Genomic DNA, 21,024 nt, shown 5'->3' with positions numbered 1-21,024 from the left:
CAACATTTCTCTTTGATGGAACATTATTACTTATTAGCATGCACAACCCCATAGGAGTTCTTGAACAATCACCCGAAAACAGTAGGCACCCTTGGGACGTGTCATTACTCTGGGCGCCCAGGCTTTTTCAGACTCTCCATTCATTTGCATCTATTTTGAGCGCCTAGTTAAAAAATCATAAGTGCAACACATTAAAAACAAGCCTGACATGCAGCCACATCATAGGAATAATTCTCGGTCTTTGTTTGTAGTTCATCATCTCTGATCATTTCATTTAGACTTGGTTTTCAAACATATGCTAATGAATGAGGAGCCAGGAAAAGCCGGAGCTTTGCAACACTGCAACTGATTTCAGTACTTGATTGTTAATGAACTTATATTTGAGTTTGCTTGCTAAAAACAGAAAATGTTGGATTAGTTGGAAAAGCTGCTTCGAAAATTGGTTAGCGGAAAGGATGCAGTGAGAAAAAGATTAAGGAGGGCCGAGGGGAGAATGTAAGGTGACAGATTGAGATAGGGCTGGGAGAGAGGAACAGAGAGGTAAAAGTGGAAAGAGGGGCACAAGCTGCACAGGAAAAGGTGTTAAGACTGTGTCAGGGGTATGGAATCAGATGGGTGTGTGTGTGCAAGGATGTGAGCAGCACATACATACACACTTCCTGCCGCAGGCAAGGGGGGAGGGGGGGGGGGTGACTACTGTCGCTGCTATGCTTCCTCAGTCAAAGGTATGAACCAGATGGAAGGTTTAGGAAGGGAGGAGTTTCCCATGGTAAACAAATGTGTATGGACATGCAAGGTGTGGAGAGAGAAAAGTGTGATCTAGAGTAGGTGCAATCAGAATGTGCATGGTTTGTTTGAATGTCAGACATCTGAAAGAGGAGGAGAATGGCCTTTGTATTCAGCCAATACTGAGTGAGTAAATATTTTGGAAAGGCATGCTGCGTCGGTAGATTGTTCTTTTAGCCAGTGGGGGTGACAGCGGAGGAGGGAGAGATAAGAGGAAAGGAGACGGCAAGCTAAGGGAAACTGTGAGGCAGCAGCTATGTTTATTCCACCACGCAGAGACGTGCACACAAACTGAGCTTTGTCCTGCGCCTAGGCTAACTAATGTTAGAGGTAGCTGTGAAACCTCGGATAGACGCTAGCATAAACTGCTTTGCTCTTTCCCCTTCATTTGCTGCCAAATGACATCGCTTACTCTGCTACGGGGTTGCCCTCGCTGCCAATGGCTGCTATCATGAATGAACAATGTGTACTTCTCAGGGTCTCTACCTCTCCTCAGGGTGCCTCTCCACAGGCCGAAGGTGTACACTACAGGACATGAAGCTGGGCATAAGATGATATTCATGCTGAGGCAGACTTGTTAGAGCAATGTTTGATGCGTCTCAGTTTCTACCGTGAGAACATGGTGTGACTAAGAATAAACATATGAAGCTCATGGAGTGTGACCTTCACGCTGCCCCTGTGGTGTTGTATGTGTTTTTAAATTTTATTTATTTATCTGCTATTGTGTTAGGGCACGACGGGCCCAGCAGGGGATGAGGGATAAGAGGGGTCATTCATTCACCTCACACACATGCTCAACACACGCACGCACCTCCCTCACAGGCCTTTCATCTTTACTCTCACAGGCTTCTCTTGTTCTGTCAGTCTCACTGAAGAGAAAGAGGGTAAGAGAAGGGGGGAGAGAGATAGAGGAAGGATGTCGGGGAAGGGGTGCAGAGGGGGCGGGTTTAGGGGATAGAAGGAAAAGGACAACAAGTGATTTGAGCTTCCTATTCCCTGCAAAGCCATCTACTAACCTGCCCCACCCTTCTCCATAGCCTCCATTTGGAGAAAGAGTAACAGGTTGCAGAAGCTCTCTCTGCTTCTGTGCACTGTCATCTCCTTTTCATCTTTTTCCACCCTCCATCTCTTTAATTGTATCCTTCTCATCTCATCCTCTCATTGCCTCGCCTTACACCCCCCTCTCTCACTCTTCCTCTGTCCATCCCTCCCTCTCCCTGGGGCTTGCCTCAGTGGGTCGGTTCCAGTCTGTCTGTTTGCTGATGACTCCACTTGGAGCAGATGTGATGCTCAGCAGCTGTTGCTCTGCTCTGCAGCCGCCCCCCCCCCCCCCCCCCCCCCCCCGCCCCCCACACCCCCATCATATCTCTCTCTGCCTCCCCTCCAATGTCTCTTATGTTCTTATTTGTCTACATGTCTTTTTGTTCCCTGCAACGCCATTGCTCAACTGTAAATTGGTGAGTTTAATTTTATTCTCAAATCTCCTTTGTCTTCTCTGACCAGCCTCACCAATTCGTTTCACTTTCCAGCCTCCCTGATGCAGCTGTTAATGTTCAAAGCACATTAAGATTTTTCTCATAACAATAAGTCTGGAATCTCTGTTGTGTTTGTCTGACACATGAATGCCAACTGTCACACTGTAATCATGTGTAACAAATTCTGGCCATTGATGGCGGTTTTTCAGAGGGCAGAGGGACGGCATTGTTCCCCCATAAATCTGGCGAAATGACAGCAATGTGAATGATTGTGTGCTTGCCAATGCGAGTGTGTGTTTGTGTTGTTGTTTATCCTCCCAGTCAGACAATGCTGTTCAAAGCCAGGCCCAGAGCTTGAATTAGAATGTCTATGTTTAGCTTGATGTTAAGATGTATAGAGACGAAATGGGACTTGAACACTTGAAGAATGATGAAGTGGATTTTATTTAGGCTAACTCCCATCAGTGGCCTGTGCTTCTTCAGATAGACTTATTAGAATCTTTATTGGCTCTCTCTGTGTTTGTTCATTTGGTCTCTCTGTTGTCTCTCAGCCTTCATTTCTGTGAGGCTTGGCTGGTAAACTGAGCATCCTCTGACAGGTGCCCTCTCGTCTGAGATTAGAAGAGAAGGGGGTGAGGAGTTGGAGGAGGAGGGGTGGGTTCACGTCACTTTGATGACTTCAGCCTGGAGAAATCTGTTTCAGGACAGGCGTGCCGTTGCATCTGTGTGGCAGGGCGCAAGTGTGAGTGTGTGCATAAGTGTGCGTGTGCGTGTCACATCTGTAATTGGTTGCCGCAGCCGTTGCCACCGCTATGCTCACAGCTCGGCCTCTGATCTTGTGGAAATCTGTGATCAGTTTGGCAGATCCGCCTGCTAATCAGCACTCAGAGCCTGCGCACAGGAACGTCAACCTGTTCTCCGCTCTGAAGGCTGGAATACCACGGCGCTCGGGATTTAATCGCTCCAGAAATCCCGTAATGGGAAACGTTACGTGCACTCTAATTTGAGGATGTTGAGATAAAACTTCCTGGTGAGTGTGTGTGAGCTTGTGACAGTGATTGTGTTCGTGTGTGTGTCATGTGCACACATGTCTGAAACACTGATAAGAGATATTGAGCGCCACTTTGCCCCTGTGCTCTCAGATGATAAGAGTACAGCAAGGCCAGATCACTGGTGGTTTTCTTTGCACTTTACCCTCACTGGTCTTCCGTCACTGAGTGTTCATGGTGGCATACGGCACAACATCATTGGGAAATTCATAAGGGGGAATCATCACTCATTCCTGGTTCCCCTTTGAGGACTGCACTAATTAGCCGGCGTCTGTGATTAGTTGGCTTGTGTTTGATCTGCTTCACTCCCTCTCCCTCTCCGTCGAAAAGGCTGCCTGCCTGTGCCGCGATTTTGGCTGTGAGGTGCACCTAACACACACAGGCAGACACACAAAGACTCAAAAACAGACACACAATGATCCACACAGTGGCAGATTTTTCCCTGCCTTTCGGAGACACTGCAGGTGGCCTCAGAGACATAGTATCATACACCAGCAGACAGCCACGCACGCACGCACGCAGACACACGTGAGCTGCACTGCTCCAAACCAAAGCATGCAGCACTTCAGTAGAAAGAGTACAGCTGTTAATATTTCACTACTGCATACCAAGAGCTATGTTTTCTTTCACTTGGAGAGTTTCAGTCTGTCAATGAAATTCCCTTGAATAAACGTTACACTGCTTATAAAAGCAACACAGGGCGTGGGTGGCTAACTGAGAAGTGGATTTACTTAACTTAACCCCGAGTGATTACAGCTAAAGATGGGAGAATTATGAATGTAATTAAATTTGTACAAATCCCCCTTTGCTCCCCTTTTGCATTAGGTCTCAATGGCAAAGCACAGTAGGGGATATCCGTGCTGCGTTTAATATGACACAAATAGGAGCAATTCTTTGGTGCGTGACAGAGCACTGTCTAATTACACAGAGGCAGTGATATTGAAGGGCCCGTCTGTCCTTGGAGCTGGCCACTGGAGCATAGCAGGGCCATCTCTGTCTGTTCATACCCGCATCTATCTATCCCTCACTTCCCAATCCTCTATCTGTCACTCTGCCTTAAGGGGGTGGTTGGTAAACAAAGGTGGCTTCAACCCAATGTAATGACGACCTGACAGGGGACAGCTCCAGCAGCTTGTGTGTGTGTGTGTGCATGTGCACGCGTACTTTGTTTGTCTGTGTGTGTTCGTTGGGCTGCTCCTCCTTATGATCTCTGGGAAGTGGCTTCAATCTTCTGGGAGTCGAATCAATCGTAGCATCATTGTGACTGCCGAGCCATTACTGGCTAAAACCAGGGTTCAGACTGCTATTGAGGGGAAACTTGATCTGTAGCTGTTCAACTTTCAGGCAAGTAAAGGTGTTTAGAACGGCAAGTAGTTTAACCACAAAACAAACATCTAGAGAAGCCAAAGTCCCATGCTAGGTTTTCTGCTACTGCAGACGTTTTCTGCTGTTCTTAATATGCAACTGGATCTTTAAATAGAAAGATTGGTTTTAGATTGTTTTTTTATTTTAATTAACCTCATTAATTAACCTCATTGTTTCATAGATGTATTCTATTTATTTTCCTTGACTGACAGACAGCAGAGGTTTCCTATGATGTTGTAATTTTTCTTTCTTTCTTTCTTTCTTTCTTTTTATCAATGCTACATTGTTGTCTCATCTTCAGGGTACAGAACCACGGCAGTTCTTTTCATTGCTGTTGTTACAATCTATAGGGCTAGAACTAACCATTATTTTCATTATTGATTAAACTGTGGTTTGTTTATTTAAATAGTGAAAATAGCTCAAAGCCAAAGGTAACATCTTCAAATTGTTTTTTTTTTTCAGAATAACTGTCGAAGCACAAAGATATCTATGAGGAGCCCAGCTCCCCGGGCTCCTTCTAGGGAAGCTAGAACCAGCAAATGTTTGACATTTGTACTTGACAGATAATCTAAAAAAATGATTATCAAAACAGATGACTATTATTTTTTGTCGATTGAATGTTTCAGCCCTGCTAATCTATCCATATCTAAAGAGCTGATTTTAGTTGCACCAGACGTAACATTATACTATAGGTATACTCCCTGTGAATATTGTTCACACTTTTTTAAGCTTATTGAAATGAAGAAACACAGAGACCTGGACTCATGTATGACCAGCAAATTGTCAGAAAAATGATGTGCACGCTGAGTCTCTTAAAGCAAGAGAATTTTTGCTGCTGTCAGGGAGTGTTATGCTTTACCTGCTTTTTAGAATATTTACTTATTTATGGTAAAGCTTTTAACTTTGTCTTTTTTATTTATTAATTGATTTATGAGTAGTTAGTTTATGAGTTGTTTGAACATTTATGCCCAGATGCCTTTGTAGCGCTAATTAAAGTTTTGCGTCGTACTATATAGGTCCAGATGTCCTCAGATGTCTTCTTGTATTACTTTATCTTGACTCTGGCCACGCAGTCAGACAGTCAGTTCTTTTCAGTGTATTATGTTTAATTTTACTTAACAGATTGACTTGAGAGGAAATATCAGCTTATACACCCCTCCCCTTTTGATCTGTCTCCTTGAGCTGTACGTCTCTCTGTCTTTTAGTTGTTCATTCATCCATCCATCCATCAGTCAGCATCAAAACAATACAGCATGTTCCCAAGGCGAGTTGTCATAGTGACTGTCCTTCAGAGAATAATCAAAGTTGATCATAACATTCAGTACGAAGGGAAGAAATGGAGGGAGAGCCAGAGAACAACCCTGAGCGCTAATACTCTTACATCCCCACTGATTACTCTTCTGTTACTCTTCTGTTCCAATGTACCCTATAGAAACTACAGTCCTCACCTTCTTTCTCTTTTCCTTTCTGCCTCTGGTTCATCCCCTCCCTCCTCAGTATCACCTTTCCCCTCGTCCTTTGTGGCAGAACTGATAGGAGGTATGTGTTGAACTGCAGAGTTTCATCTTACCTCCCTCCTATTGAGGCTGGAAGACAATGGGCCATTCACATCCGCCCTCACAGCGCACCGCAGACCTGCGGGAAGGAAACTCCAATGAATACAATGCAGCTGTTTTAATATACAAAGCATTTCCCTCTGCATTTAATTGCTTCAGTTATCTATTGTCTTCCACTCTTATCTTTTTGTTCTGTTTTGCCACATCCTACCTGTCCGATGTTTACTAATTGTTGCCATTTTCCCCTTCATTTTAGCACTCATTTGTCTTTATGTAAAAAAAAAAAAAAAACATAAAAAAAACAAACCCATTTAATTCAAAAGCTGTTTCATTTTCTCATTGTATTTTCAAAACACTCTCATAAGAGTAGACACACTCAACTTTTTTTTTTTTGGGTGTAGGTGTTGCATTTTGGAACTTGCTCGTCCTCTCAAATATTTCCCTGGAGACTTCTTTTCAGTGCTCCTACACAGACTTGCCATCAGTAATTCAATCCAGCTGGTTGTTGCTATGTGTTGAGACGATTGCAGTCATCAGTTTATCATAATATTGGTACACTCCTCCTTGTGTGTTTGCTTGTGGTGCCTGACTTTCTGTCTTCCATATGGCCGGCATTGATTGGTAACATGCTGTGATCCTCCTGACAGACTGACTGTGCTAATAGCCGTCTCCTTCATATCACAGAACTGCCTTTTAATCCTTTTAATGTGAGGTTTAAATTGGATTAGTCTTTCACCCCCTCAACTATGAAGTAGCTGCAGGTTGACAGCATTGTTGACCAATAAGCTTGTCAATAGCAAGCTGAGTGACACCGAGGGAAGAGCAGCTGGGAAATGAAGGACCCCCCCCCCTCCCCACACATACACATACACATTATACACATACACACACACACACAGAAGGTGAAGTAAAGGTGAACATTAGCGAGAAAAACCTGGAAACACAGCTGTGTTTAGGTCCGGGGGCGGGGTTGTCATGGAATTCCTCTCACTTTAACAGGCGGCTCAGTTTTTAATTCGGGGAAAGGATCACACCCTGCCTGAAATATCCTCTCTGACACCTCGGTAGACACTCACATCCAAGTGTTGTTAGGGAGGCGAAAATAGGATGCATAATCACATTATGTTAACAACTGACATACAGAGAGACTGATGTATACACACAAAATGATGGATTAAGAGATAGACACACACACGTACACAGCCTGCCTTGGACATTTGCAGAAGTACCTGGCACTTTTCTCCAGCTGTGCACTTTTGACTTAGCTTGATCCTTTAATTCATGGCTATTTCCTACTGTGGATGTGCATAAACGCACACACACAGGCACGGACACATACACACACGCACTAACAGACACACTTCCATAGTCATTCAGAAAGTGATATCTGAAGGATTTTTTGGGCGAGCTTCCTGCTGATAAAGAGGTGCAAGGCCTCAGCATGCATAATGGGGAATATATCAAGATATTTCCTAGACACACTGACCCTAGACCTGTCTGTGTTTTCTTAAAGCCTCATATTTACATTTTATGCTTGCGCGCCGACTGCAGATCTGTCACTATGGTCACCCGACAGTAAAACCCAATATTACATGCAGGGCTAAAATAACATGCCCAGTGCAATTACCATGAGGAGAAATGGCACACAAAGCTAGAATGAAGAAGTCAGACAGAAAAAGAACTAGCAAAGTTTAAAAAAAAAAAAAAAAAAAAAGAAAGAAAGAAAGGAAAAAAAAGTAGTCATGGAAGAGCAGAATGAGCTGGGGGGATGAAAAGGATTTATTCCAAAATGAAAAGACAGGACGAGGCTATGTCACAGAGGGGGAAAAAAAAAGAAAGTGAGCGATGCTGAGAGAAGGCAAGAGCAGTGGAGGTAGAGTGATGTGCAGGGCCCGAGCAGACAAAGCAGAGCCAGGAGCCGCAGGGGAGCTGGGTGTCTGTCAGCCATGCAGCCAGTAAGTTATTCAGTCACTTACTCAGTGGGTTGGAGCGATAGCAGTAGCAAGGCAGTATAGAAGCAGCAGTTATTTGTTTGGCTCAGGAGAGCTGTGTCCTTTCTGTCCACAGTAAACTGCCTGTTACAAGGCAGACTTTACTGACCCTAGCAGGCCCAGTGCCAGATTAAAACATGCAATATCATAAAACTGTGCTCATGTCTTATGGCCTTGGTCATTTTCTTTTTGTTTTATGCTTTATATACCTCTACTTCACACAGTTGCTGTATTTCTTCATGTCCCAGTGTCTTTCTTTATTGCTCTCTTTTCTCTTTGACCATCTCTCTCCTTCCCTCATTCGCTCTCTTTCCTCTCTCTCTCTCTCCTGGGTCAGGTACAGTGTAGATGTTGGTGTCCATCAATAATGAAGAGATGAGAGGAGGAGGAGGAGGAGAGCACGCTGCTTTCGTTCTTACCCAGGGATGAATTATTCACCCAGTAGAGAAGAGTGCCTCTCCACCCTGTGTGTGTGTTCGAGCTTGTGCGTTTCTGTGACTGCCTGTCTAAAGGTGGTTGTGCTTTTCCTAGCAGTTGTCAAACAAACATGATTCAGACCTTATTCAGACCCGTTTGACCGACAGAGCTCGCTAGTTTTGAAATATTCTGTTTGTGGTATGTACATAACTGAGAATGGAAGATAGACAACGAGAGAGTGGCAGAGGTCCGCAGAGAGATGTATGCATATCTATTGTGTATGTAATTTTATGTCAACGCCCCTTGACAGTTAAATGGCTGGGAGATCCCATTGTGACTTTTTTTTCTACTTTGCCCGTTTCCTCACACTCATGCATAGTGTATAGACTTAGTCTTATGGCAAGACTAAGGTCACGGCCCAGGCTGGATGCAGGAGATTGTGGCATTTCGAGCTAAAGTGTGCACGTTTTTGAGAGTATGAAATGTTATGTTGGAAGGGTTTTTAAACTCCCCTGCTGGGTCTTTTTTCATTAAGATGATACACTTAATTGAATTGGCAAATGCTTATTTTTGCAAATGATATTCACTGGAGTCCTAGGGCATGTTTGTTATAAACAGGCAACTAAATAGGAATATGCATCAGTATACAGATGCATGTGGATACACACCCACACGCACAAATTCACTAAACACACACACCTCCCTGTGCAGATTTCTCCTCCAGCTGTTCATTTCTCCTTGCCACTTTGAAGCCTGTTCATGTCTCCCTGTGTCCCTCCCTCCAAACCCCTTTTTCTCCTTCGCTCCCCTTCTGTTACATTTCATGCGTTTTTGACTTCCTTCTTCCCTTCTGCCTGTGTGTCTGATTCCCCTTCTCTTTCCACACTGTGTTCAGAGTCAGTTATCATATATTTCATCATGTCACTGTGAACAAAGTGAAATGTAGCACTCCCTTCTTCTCTCACTTTTTTCCCCCTGCTCCTGTTGCATCACAGGAGTTGGTTTTTACTTCCTGTCTCTTGTATGCAACCTCACTGTAACACCAGCTGCTGTTTTCCTTTCCTATGTTACATTTCCTAATCAGGTGAACATCTGTGATAATATGTGAGATATGTGTAGATCTCATGTGATGGCCGTAAAGTCTTTGAAGTGTGCTTCTTTAACAAACCTAGGTGCTTTTGACTTGCTAATTACAGTTGCTCACCAGCAAAGCGCACAGCATGAATGGATTATAATAGGATGTCACCGGAGAAGTCTTTAATGCGCAGTGGCTACTTCTAAATGTAGCTTTCCCATGTGCTATTGATTGGCCCCTTATAGAGAGCCCAGTGGAAGGGTCAATGAGAAGACAAGACACATCTCAAGTCTTCATTTCCTAGTTTTATTCCTGGCTTGTCAAACTGCCTCGCCTGTCAAACCTAAGCTGCATTCCCACTCCGCTCCCTGCATACCAAAGTATCCACATCTAAATGTGTGTGCATGTGCAGTATATGCACGTCCATTGTAGGAGTGTGTGGATGTATGTGTGTTCGCATCTGTGTGTGTGTGTGTGTGAGAGAGAGAGTCTGTGAAGGTCAGAGAAACCAGTGCTGCAACAGTGTCGGGTAGCAGCAGCAGCAGACAGCAGGTTCAGGTTGGTGCTGTTCCAGACTCCAGCTGATAACGGCTATTAGTACAGACCAGCAGCGGTTTGGACATGACACAGCCACAGCGGTGTCACTGTTTTGGTTCAGACACAATAATGGAAACATCACACAGAAATCACTCTTATAGGGGCAGCTACACAGGCAGGTCATTCTGAGTAGAATGTCAGACAGCACATGTCAGCTTTAATACGAATTTGACCACCAGTTTTCAAAGCAGCACAAAGGAGCTAACAGAATACCAAAGAAAATGAACAGTTGGCACCGAAATTACTGGTGCATCAGTCACAAAAATGGCAGTATTACAGTATCTTAAGTGATAAAGGGAACAGTATTGAAGATTTTGTGAGAGAGAACAAACTGTTTCTCTCCAAGAGGAATAAACAGGTTAGTTATGAAACATTTGGATGTTCACTTTTTTTTGTTATGATGCTCTGTGTACAAGCACAATGGATTTAAAATTATTATGAGGTTGAAGTCCTAGATTTCAGCTTTACTTTTAGAGGGGTAATGTCCATATTAGTTGAACAGTGCAGGCATTGTAGTCCTGTCATTGTCCTGCTTCACTGTTCAAAAAATATGTGGACTGTATTAAAAAAAAAAAGGTGATGATTCACACACTCGTGGTGAGCAGTAAGGAAGTAAATGCACTCAAACACTCACAAAGCTGAAAGTCAGCACTTTAATCTCAGTTATTGTTATTGTTTCATTTCAGCTCCATTTTTCTGGAGTACAGAGCCAAAAAAAATAAAAAATAGAAAAAGTGCCACTGCCCCAAAACTTACAAGCTGCACTGTATAAAACTGTAACTCCAGTAGTAATTGTGGAATTGAATTGGCGATTCCGTGCCAGTCTCTCAAATTAAAAAAAAAACAAAATTGCACATCCAGAGCCTCATGAATGAATTTGTAATAATATGGACACTACACACCTTGCAGTCCAAGGCACTCCCTCCCTAGCTCTCCATATGAACAACTGTTTTGAGTGATTTCACACATAAGACCAGCCCTTTGTAAACACTTGATCTAAACATCTCCTATATAGACATTTAATTATGCTGCATCAATCTCAAAGATAATTTCTACCTAAAGAAGATCTGAGCTGTTTTTAAATGCAAGTGGTGTACTTGTGGTTCAGTGGTTGATACTGTACATTACAGTATTTTGGTCACCGACAAGTAGTCATTAAGCCACCAACACTGCAGTGGTGGTTGTATGCAGACTTTTACTTCTTTGTGTTGTAAAATAGGACCAGACGGTTCCCTCTCAGTATCAGAAAAAACTCATTTCTTTACACCACAAGTGCCAAAACCCAGCAAATCAGTCATCAAGTTGGAAAGGTGGGATGGGAAAATTGTAACTTCCCTGTAAGAAAAAGTTTGTGTTTGAGAAAGAAAAGTCAGAGAGAGCAGGCAGAGACAGATTTCATCAGGACAGAGTGGTGATGCTCTATCCCACACTCTATACTGCCTGTATCAAGGCCATTACTCTTCAGGAGTGGAGAGGGTGGGCACAACAATAACAACAACAAGACAATAATGGAAATGGCAAAATCCGCACAGACCTGGAAGAATAATGAAAGTGCAGAATGCTTATTGAGACAGCAGCGCGCTGGAAAGGCCAACAGAAAACACACCCACATATTTTCTCTCTTTCACCCACTCAGACGCACACGCATACACAATGGACTGCTTGGAAGCAATCTTCAGGAACATGGAGAATGGGGAAGCTTCATTCAAGCCCACCTGACAGTGCATAGCCTCTAGCTTGATGAAATGGCAGAGTCAGTGAGCTCTGAAGGCCATTAGATATTTTAGGTGATGGCCTGCACTCCCTGTCCCCCTGACGTTGTGCTTTTCCCCTCTATAGTGGGGATCAGGCAGAGGACATGAATGCCATTAGGTGTCGGAGTCAGCCAGCCAGGCAGCGAGGCAGGCAGACACAGGCTGATAAGCGTATGTTTGTTTTATAAGCCATGGCTGGCTCAAATGGGCTGCAGAGAAAATTAGGATTTTGAGGGTTGGTTTTTTTTTTTTTTGCTCTCTTCCTTCCTCTGGCTCATTCGCGCTGTTTCACTGCGCTTTTTTTCCGTTTCTCTCTCTGTCTGTTCACAGCCACAGTGTTTCTCACAAGGTCAGGTGTGGAGTCTACCCTGCCTCTCACTTCTCCACACCTCCCGCTCTTCTCCTGCTCATCTGCCTCTTCTCGCTCTGTTTCTCTCTACCTGTATCACCCCCCACTTCTCCATTTTTAGTTTCTCCCATTGCATCTCTCTCAGTCTCTTTTTTTCACCTACTTCTCACTCTCAGTTCCCTCTTCCAAATGTCTCTCTCTCTCTTGTCCCTCAGCTGTCTTCTATTAACCTTGTTTATGGCTCACACCGTCTCCCTTTCGAGATCCTCCTCCTCTCTCCTCTTCTCTCACCACTTTCTCTTCCGCTCCCTCTTTCATTCTCTATTCCTGGCACTGCGTTCTCTTCACACCCTTTCATCCCCACTTTCCTTACACTTCACCCCCCACCCCACCCTCCACCCCCCACCCCCCGTTCTCATCCTCCATCACTTTGGCATTCCCCGGCTGTCTCTCGTCTTCTCCTTTCATCCTTCCATCCTTCTAGCACACTTCCTCTCCTCCCTCCTTCCTAATTCATTTTCCTCTTCACTGACGAATGGTGGGAAATATGGTAATGTCAGTGTGACCAGGCAGGGGATCAGAGAGGACTGTGTTAATATGGCAGGGTTGTCGCAGTGCCATCAGTATACTGTGTGTTTGTACACGCACATCATGTGGGTGTAAAAGACATAATGATAGGTGACAGTGCTTGGGATGGTGACATCTGACTACTTGAGGATGAAGAAGAGGGCAGTTTTTGTGTGTGCATGCATTTGTTGTTTCATGTGCATTTGGTTTGGTGGTGTTTCTTGTACGTCACCTGCAGGCAGCAGAGCTACTGTAAAGTAGAGCAGCGGTGACACAAGGCTTCTGTTCTCACTCTCCTCCCCTCCAACCCTCTCTTTCTCTCCCTCTGTCTTTCTCCCTCCTCCTCTTTTGCTCATCCTTTCTTCTCTCTCTTACCCTTGAACCGTCTTCTATCTCTAATTCCCTTAGTTCCTGTCTCACTCCACCTCTTGTCTTGCTCTCCTCTGTTTAATGTGCCCAGTGCTCTCTAAATATTTATACTGACAATTGCTTTTTCAACTGCTGTCTTTCCTCAGCATTTCCACAAGTCTGTTGTGTCCACGTACGTGCACACACATGTACACGCTGACTTTCTCTTCTCTGTATGCCATTCTAATGACATTGAGTCTCAGGGCTGGGGATTGGGGACTATCATGGAGGATGAGGGTGAGCAAGTCTTTGTATGTCTTGTGTGTAATATTCATTTCCCTGGGGCTGTAGAGAGTCTCATAAGGCCAGCCTGTCTCTCATCTGAGCTCTGGCAGGAGTTGACCTGTGTTGGCTCTCCTCTTATTGCTTCAGAATGACAGACAACAGGTCCAACTCGGCTCTGCCCCCATATTATGTGAGGGCACAACAGCTGTGCATGTGTTTGTGTGTTAATTTGCGCATGTGCACATGAGTAAAATCTGAAGCAGAGTAGCTTATCTTAGTGCCGTAGTGTGTAATGACCTCTGACATGTAAAGCTGACTCTGGCCATACACCCCAATCAAGACAAGTAATCAAGGGTTTCAGTAACCCTTTATCCCCTTTTTCCTTCCTCTGCTACTCCCTGAATACAGTTCCCATTCCCAAAGCTAATTTGTAGTTAGTCAGACTAGTCCAGGTGAGGGTTGTAACTTGATCTTCACTAAACACTCCCGACATTTGAAAGATAACAAGCCAGGAGCCTGACAGTAAAGCTGTCATGAGACACAAATGCGTATGAATGTACGAGTGCACATGCTTTTGTGCGTCTGCTTGCACAGACATGCTTGTGTATGTGTGTCTGAGAGATAGGGAGAAAAAAAAAGGAGAGCGAACTGTTCCTCTTTCTAGCCCTAAAAGGCTCTGTGCTGCTCCCACGGGCTGCTTAGTGGTTGTCCAGAGGTTCCTCTGTGGCTACAAGGGGGTTGTTTTGTGGTTGTAAATTGGGCTGGTCCTGGGAGAACTGGTGTTATTCTAGGAAAGGCCTGTTTTCCTCCACTTTGCCACTCAGTCTTTCGCGTATTCCTACCTCTTCTCTCTCTCTGTATTGATATCTCAGATCTCCCCTGAGAAGAGAAGGTGTGGTGTTTATTGCTCGTCAAAAGAGAAAGACAGCACTGCCCTTTCCTCTTATCTCCTAGCCTACGGGTTTCGTGTGTGTGTGTGTGTGTTTGTTCCATCAGCCCTCCGGATCATATTAGTTTCAACACAACAGCTTTGGCTCAGCACAAACTGGTGGAACCAGTTCCGCAAGTAATTGTTTGTCTTTAGGGGAAATTGTGTTTCATTGGTATGTGTGGAGCTTGCCAGTAAACACATTGTGAGCACACACACGCATTCGTACATGTAGCCCTGGCTGCAGACATTTGAAGTTATGTATCCGCAGGTAATCCACTCTTACTTAAAACAGGTACCATCTTGCTGACATACACTAATGCGCGCTTACTCATACAAGTAATTACATTTTCACAGAGACCTGGATTTTACACACACACACACACACACGCACAGACAGACAGATTCTCGCTCTCCCTCGCTCTTTCTGTTTCTCACACACCCACTGACACAACACACCAAGAAAAGCATATTTATTTTGACTCTTAGCTGTTACACAGGAATGTGTTGGCGCAGCAAATGGCAGGCTACAGAAAAGCATAACCATCCTGATGATTTATGACCTTTGTGCAAAAGAGAGCTGGCTTTCCTCTTTTTTTCGTTAAACATCCCCTTTTTTCGGCCAGTTTCGTCCATGCACGCACAGTCATGGAGAGATACCAGACTCTTGGCCTACTTGCCTGGGTTCACTAATGCTGTCCGCTGTTGTACCAGACACTTCCACACTGTCCTCATTTATCACCAGCAGGCTTTGTACTGATACTGTTTCTCTGCTCCCTTTCTTTGTCTCCTTCTCTAGTTTGAAAATGAAGGGAACAACAGGCATCAATGTTTCTCTTTCTGTTTCTTTGTTTCTTCTAGGAGCAACAGGTCAGCGAGTGAAGGTGGAGCCAGAGGTGTTGTCGTATCCCGGCCAGACAGTCAACCTACGCTGTGCCTTCACAGATGCCACTGGGATTCAGCTCACAATGGTAAGAAACACATAACCATGATGCAGTCCATGTTCCTTTTTTTTTCAGTCAGGATTTGATTACTTCTTTATTCCACTGCACATACCAACTCGAAACTGGGTTTGTGGTTTGAAATTCTAATAAAAGTGTCTGTTTCATCCTGATATTGCAGCTCATTGTGCTGACTTGACACAATATAATTTGCTAAAATTGCTTAGAACTGCAATTTGCTTTCACAACTGAAGTGAAAAGACCTTGGCTATTGAGTGAATATACAATTTAATATTCAACTAAACAAATGTTTGTTTTCCTGTTTAAAAAAAAACAAAAGTAATTGTCAATTATGCATCGACCTGATTCTGCAGGTGTGTGAAACAGGTGGATAAGAGCAATTCCTTGCAATCAAAATAAAAGTAAAATGATAATGCAGGTCCATGTGCCTTGTTTATTTGGCACATTAAACCTTAATCTAACAAATCATAGCCCACAGAAATAATCCTGAGGCCAATAATAGGTTTTTATCACATTTAGGCTTAATGTTTTATTACTCCAAACAAACAATACTAAGCTTCATTTTGCTTTAGGGGATTGAATATGGTAATGGGAACACTTCTTAGTTGCATCTCAATGAAGTGGGAAGTGCACAACTCTACTTGGTTCCACAAAGAGCTTCTGAGAGAGAGAGAGAGAGAGAGAGAGAGAGAGAGAGAGAGAGAGAGAGAGAGAGAGAGAGAGAGAGAGAGAGAGAGAGAGAGAGAGAGAGAGAGAGAGAGAGAATTGCTTCTGAAGAACTCACATCCATATTCATACCTGCTGCATGTATTTGATTGTAATGCTGTGTGTGCTGCCCCGTGGAGTTTACAGCAAAATGTGGATGCCTCAAAATGCTCTCCGCTGTCGCTTATCGATGCCATGATGAATGAGGCCTGTTGTTTTTCTCAGTCACTGCACGCATGCCAACCACTGACCCTGTGCCTCCCCCACCGCAGGTCACGTGGATCTACGAGCCAAAGGAAGGAGAAAGGATCAACATTGCTGTGTTTCATCCCAACTTTGAGCCCAACTACCCCGACTCACCTGTGAAGGGCAGGGTCAGCTTCTCACCCAGTCCCCCAAACATGGCCAGCCCTTCCATCCAGATTAGCAATGTCAGGATGACCGATGAGGGGAAGTACATCTGCGAATATGCTACCTACCCAATTGGCAACGAGCAGGGGATCACCTATCTGGTCATGCTGGGTAGGTCACTAACAGTCTACATGCTGTGTTTACACAGTATGTATAAATCCAAAGTGCTGTATGGCCACCTCTCTCTGTCTGTCTCTCTTACTCTCTCCCTCCCCCAAAGGTAGTATGCAGGTTAAAAGCATGTCCAGCTACTCTTAATTGCTGTTTTAAGTGGTATTGTCAGATCAATTGTGTTCTTGTTAATGCAGTGGAAGCATTGGTCTAACCTTGGCCCAGCACCAGTGCCTCTGCTTCACTCTCTCCAACACATCATGCTTCCCTGCCTCCTCTCAGGCCCTGTATTGATCAGGCTGCTTGTCATGCCTGCTGTCAGCTTCTGTCCTGCCTGCTCTCCTCTGATCCCACACTAGTATCACAGAGGGCAACTGAGGAGTTATGAGGAGTGAGAGAGAGTGGTGGGGATGGGGAGTTGACAGATATCATGTAGGGATTTTGCACATATTTGTGTATGGAAATGCACTGGACCAGTCAGGGAAATGGTTTATCAATGGCGGGTGATAGGGATAGAGAGGGAATAGATTAAAGAAATGGAGGTAGAGTGAAAGAAGATTTAGGGTATGGTTGTGTTTGCACTGGTGCTCATAATTGTTTATCACTGTGGGCTCTGAAGAGGGAAAAGACAGAGAGCAGAGAGAGGGGGTGAGTGGGGGACAGAGGATGTTTGGAGATTGAGGTTTTGGATTTGGTTTTGCCAGATTGGTGACTCAAATTGTTTATCAATAATGGTGCACATTATCTTTTCCCTCAGCTGTCTTATTTCCATTTTATCTATCTCTACATCCTTTAATCTTCTCTCTGTGTCCCTTCCTCTCTCCCTCCACCCTCCATCCTTGCATCAATCTGTCCATCCATCAGCTAAGCCACAGAACTCAGCCTCCATCGTGACAGTGGAAGCAGGCACTAAGCCGGTCGTTGTGGCACGCTGTGAGTCTGTAGATGGCCGCCCCGCTGCCCAGATCTCCTGGGTGACCACAGCCAATGGCAATGCGACAACAACGTCTAAGCCGGGTGCCGACAACACCGTGACAGTGACCAGCGAGTACTACATGGTTCCCACAGCAGCAGACAACGGGAAGGACATCAGCTGCGTGGTGGTGCACAGGACCCAGGTCAAACCAGAGAGCTTCCCATTAAAACTTGCAGTTCAATGTAAGACACCACACACATGCGACCCAGCACTTATTAATTCTTTTGCTATTCACAGTCTAACATGATGTCAAACCTTGGAGTGACTAATTGATCTCATTGCTATTTTTTTCTCCTCCCTTCTGCCATTCATCCTTCCTTCCCTCAGACGCCCCTCAGGTGACAATAGTGGGTTATGACAATAATTGGTACGTGGGTCGTACAAATGTGGTGCTCACCTGCCAAGCTTCCGCAAACCCTGTTCCGCTCTCCGTCCAGTGGAAGACGTGAGTATCAGCACATCCTGGAATCTCTATTGTCTTTTATTGCTCTGTCTCTTTTTCCCAAGGTCTCTTGCTTTCTCTTTCTCTTGTTTCTTTTTTTCTCTCCATTTTCCGTCATTGCCCTTCATTCCTAGGTCCACAGTCCTCACAGGGCTGTAATCAGCGCTTTTATTATTGCCACTACAGTCCTGTTCTCTGATTATAGAGATAGCCGTATAATTTCTCATAATGGACTCTGTGACTTGAGATTTAACCCTCGCATAATGAGAAACACAATATGAGTCCCTCTCTCCCTTTTTTCCGTATTATCAGCTATTAACATAACTGTGACAAAATTAAAAAAAAAAAAAAAAAAAAAGTCTGGAACTTGAAAATGGGAGAGATGTGATTTTGGGATTGGATCCAGCAGTTTTGATTTTCCTCCTGTCCCCATCGTATTTCCCTTACTGAGTGATAGTGGATTGCCTTTTGAGGAAGGGAAAACTGACTAGCTTTTCACTGCCGATCAAGATTAGTGGAATTTGATGACACTGCACAACTCGCCACATTTCTGTAAATGTACATGTGACTAAATGCTCTCATTATGCTCAAAATCAAACAAACCACAATCCTTTTCTCATTTTTTTCCTTTTTTGCCTTCTCCTTTTTCGTCTTTCCCATGGCGTTATGCTCATGTCCCTGCAGCATGTCAGGAGAGATGCCAGACACAGTGCAGATCGTGGGCAAAGAGCTGAAGGTACTGAAGGTGGACGAAGCTGTCAACACCACTTTTGTCTGTGAGGTCAAGAACCGCATAGGGATCAGCAGGGATCAGGTCACAGCCATCGTCAGAGGTGAGTCGAGGGACACAAAAAAAACACAACACATGCACATTAAATAAAGTAAATAAATTAAGGGTTCTCAAGATGTAGACCAAATAACATGATTAGAAACAGATGTGTCCTTTTTCTGTACTTCTCTCAAATGATGAACAGCATTCAAATTGTTGCGGTCATCACAAATGCATTAAAACCTAGACTAAATGTAATTTGGAGAAGTAGCAAATGTGCTAACACGCAGATAAATTATACGTATTAAATGTGTCAGTAAAGAAGTGAAAAGCACACTTGGGTCTCATTCCTCATCTTAACCGTCCCCTGGCTTGTATATGAAAACATTTACATCCTCCGAACTGATGGACTGGAACCAAGTGCACTTTCATCACACATGCTACACATTTCCTGGTGTACTATGCTCTCATGTCTCTCCCCCAGGGATGTACCTTGTTCTGCCTCACACATCACATGAACACACACACACACACACACAATCTCTGTGCTGAGGACTGTCTTGGGTCTTGGGACTTGTTGGGTGTAGTTTAGGGCTAGAGGGTCCAGCTGCTCTGTCCACGGTGTGCGTGCATGTCTGCAAGTGAGTATGTATGTGCATGCACTTGTGGTCTTTTGGGTTTTCCCTTTCAACTTTTCTCCTATGTTTCTTGGTGTCTAATTAAGAATGGATGTCACTTTTCTGTGCATCTTTGCGTGCACTCAGTAACACTATATTATCAAATTTTCTGTTCCTCGACAGTACCAAAGATCTGTCTATCTCCTTTTGTACATCAGAGGGCACTTACAAAGCGGAGGTTTTCACAAGGTTTTTAGTGGTAGTTCACGTTGTGAGCTTTGCATGTAGACGGTCCCTCTCGCTCAAATATTCACTTTTCTTCTGCTTTTCTAAAACGAGAGAGAGCAGTTTGCCCCCCGAAAGTCATGATCAAAAAAGCGACTGAGTAGCTTCTCAGCAGTACCCTTGGACATCTGTAATGACAGGAGAGACTAAAGCAAAGCAAATGAGGAGTGTTCATTAGAGTTGTGTCTTGACGATGAGGCTGCAATCAGTAAAAGTGATACTTTTTATTCACAAGGACACTGTTGACTTTGAAATAAAGTGGATTTCAGTGTTGCCCTGGGTTTAGCTGAGACTAGACTTACGCTGAAATGCTGTGTCTGTTTGCAGGTTTGTCTTTTTGATACGCTGCACTGCTTGTATGTATTTAGGTGTATACTTCTGTCTGTGTGCTGTAAAGCCATCCAGAATGGTGCTGGTTGAGATGGAAAACAGTCCATGCATCCATTACCCCCTGTTCTTCAATAGTTTAAGCAGCACCCCTCAACAGGGTTCACTCCTGCATTTCACCTCATACAAAATACATCCGCTTCCACTTTTCTGCTGCATGCCTGCACTTAACCGGAAGTTATTTTCTGCTGACATAGGGGTAAACCTTCCCTGTAATGGGGGGAAAAAGTGCATTTCTCTGGTGGCTACATCTTAAGAGCCACCCTGTTCCTTCATGCCCTCGTTTTCTTTTTTTTCTTGTCCTCTTTCTCAGTCTCTCATTTCACATTTTTTTCTTTCTTTCTCTCTCAACCCCCATCTTTCTTCAAGTCCCTTGGCTCCTTATGGTGCCACAGCATGCGTCACCACTCCTTTGGGGCCACTCTGTACTGCTGCATAGTAGCATTGTTGGCATCTGTAGCACAAAGGATGCCACCATCTCCTGCAGTGTGTTACAAGCAACAAGCAGAGAAGATACAAAGATCCAGGGAGCAGAGGTTTGGAAGATGGAGGCTGTTGCTTTTAGAATGAAAAGCCAGGGAACGTGCACCAGGATAAATCATTGCCAGCATGCAGTCCTCACACTCAGGGAGAAGAGAGAGCAGAGGCATGAAGGATGGAGCGAGAGAACGGATGCTGACAGCATTTAAAACTCCCATGGGAATCTTGTGCCACTGCATCCTATCTCCACCTCTTTTGGCCTCCACTATCTCTCAGCATAGCGTGTGTGTCTGTCTGTCTGTCTCCAAGCCTCTCAGAGCGGATCAGTCATCCTTTG

General features: G+C 44.3%; 1 protein-coding gene across 3 annotated transcripts in view; it reads left to right on the top strand.

The window, feature by feature from the left end:
• The window catches only part of LOC121185797 (nectin-2-like), a 75,096-nt gene that overhangs the window by 12,767 nt on the left and 41,305 nt on the right, over nucleotides 1–21,024 (top strand). For all 3 annotated transcript variants that reach the window (XM_041044228.1, XM_041044227.1, XM_041044226.1), the window contains exons 2-6: nucleotides 15,404–15,513; nucleotides 16,482–16,731; nucleotides 17,596–17,889; nucleotides 18,035–18,152; nucleotides 18,834–18,982. In XM_041044228.1, the coding sequence (XP_040900162.1) occupies nucleotides 15,404–15,513; nucleotides 16,482–16,731; nucleotides 17,596–17,889; nucleotides 18,035–18,152; nucleotides 18,834–18,982 (921 nt within the window). The remainder of the gene's footprint in view (nucleotides 1–15,403; nucleotides 15,514–16,481; nucleotides 16,732–17,595; nucleotides 17,890–18,034; nucleotides 18,153–18,833; nucleotides 18,983–21,024) is intronic.

This window comes from Toxotes jaculatrix, chromosome 8 (assembly GCF_017976425.1).
Source record: "Toxotes jaculatrix isolate fToxJac2 chromosome 8, fToxJac2.pri, whole genome shotgun sequence".
Taxonomy (NCBI): domain Eukaryota; kingdom Metazoa; phylum Chordata; class Actinopteri; family Toxotidae; genus Toxotes; species Toxotes jaculatrix.
The sequence above is the reverse complement of the archived record's forward strand: the minus strand, read 5'-3'. Positions and strand labels throughout refer to the sequence as shown.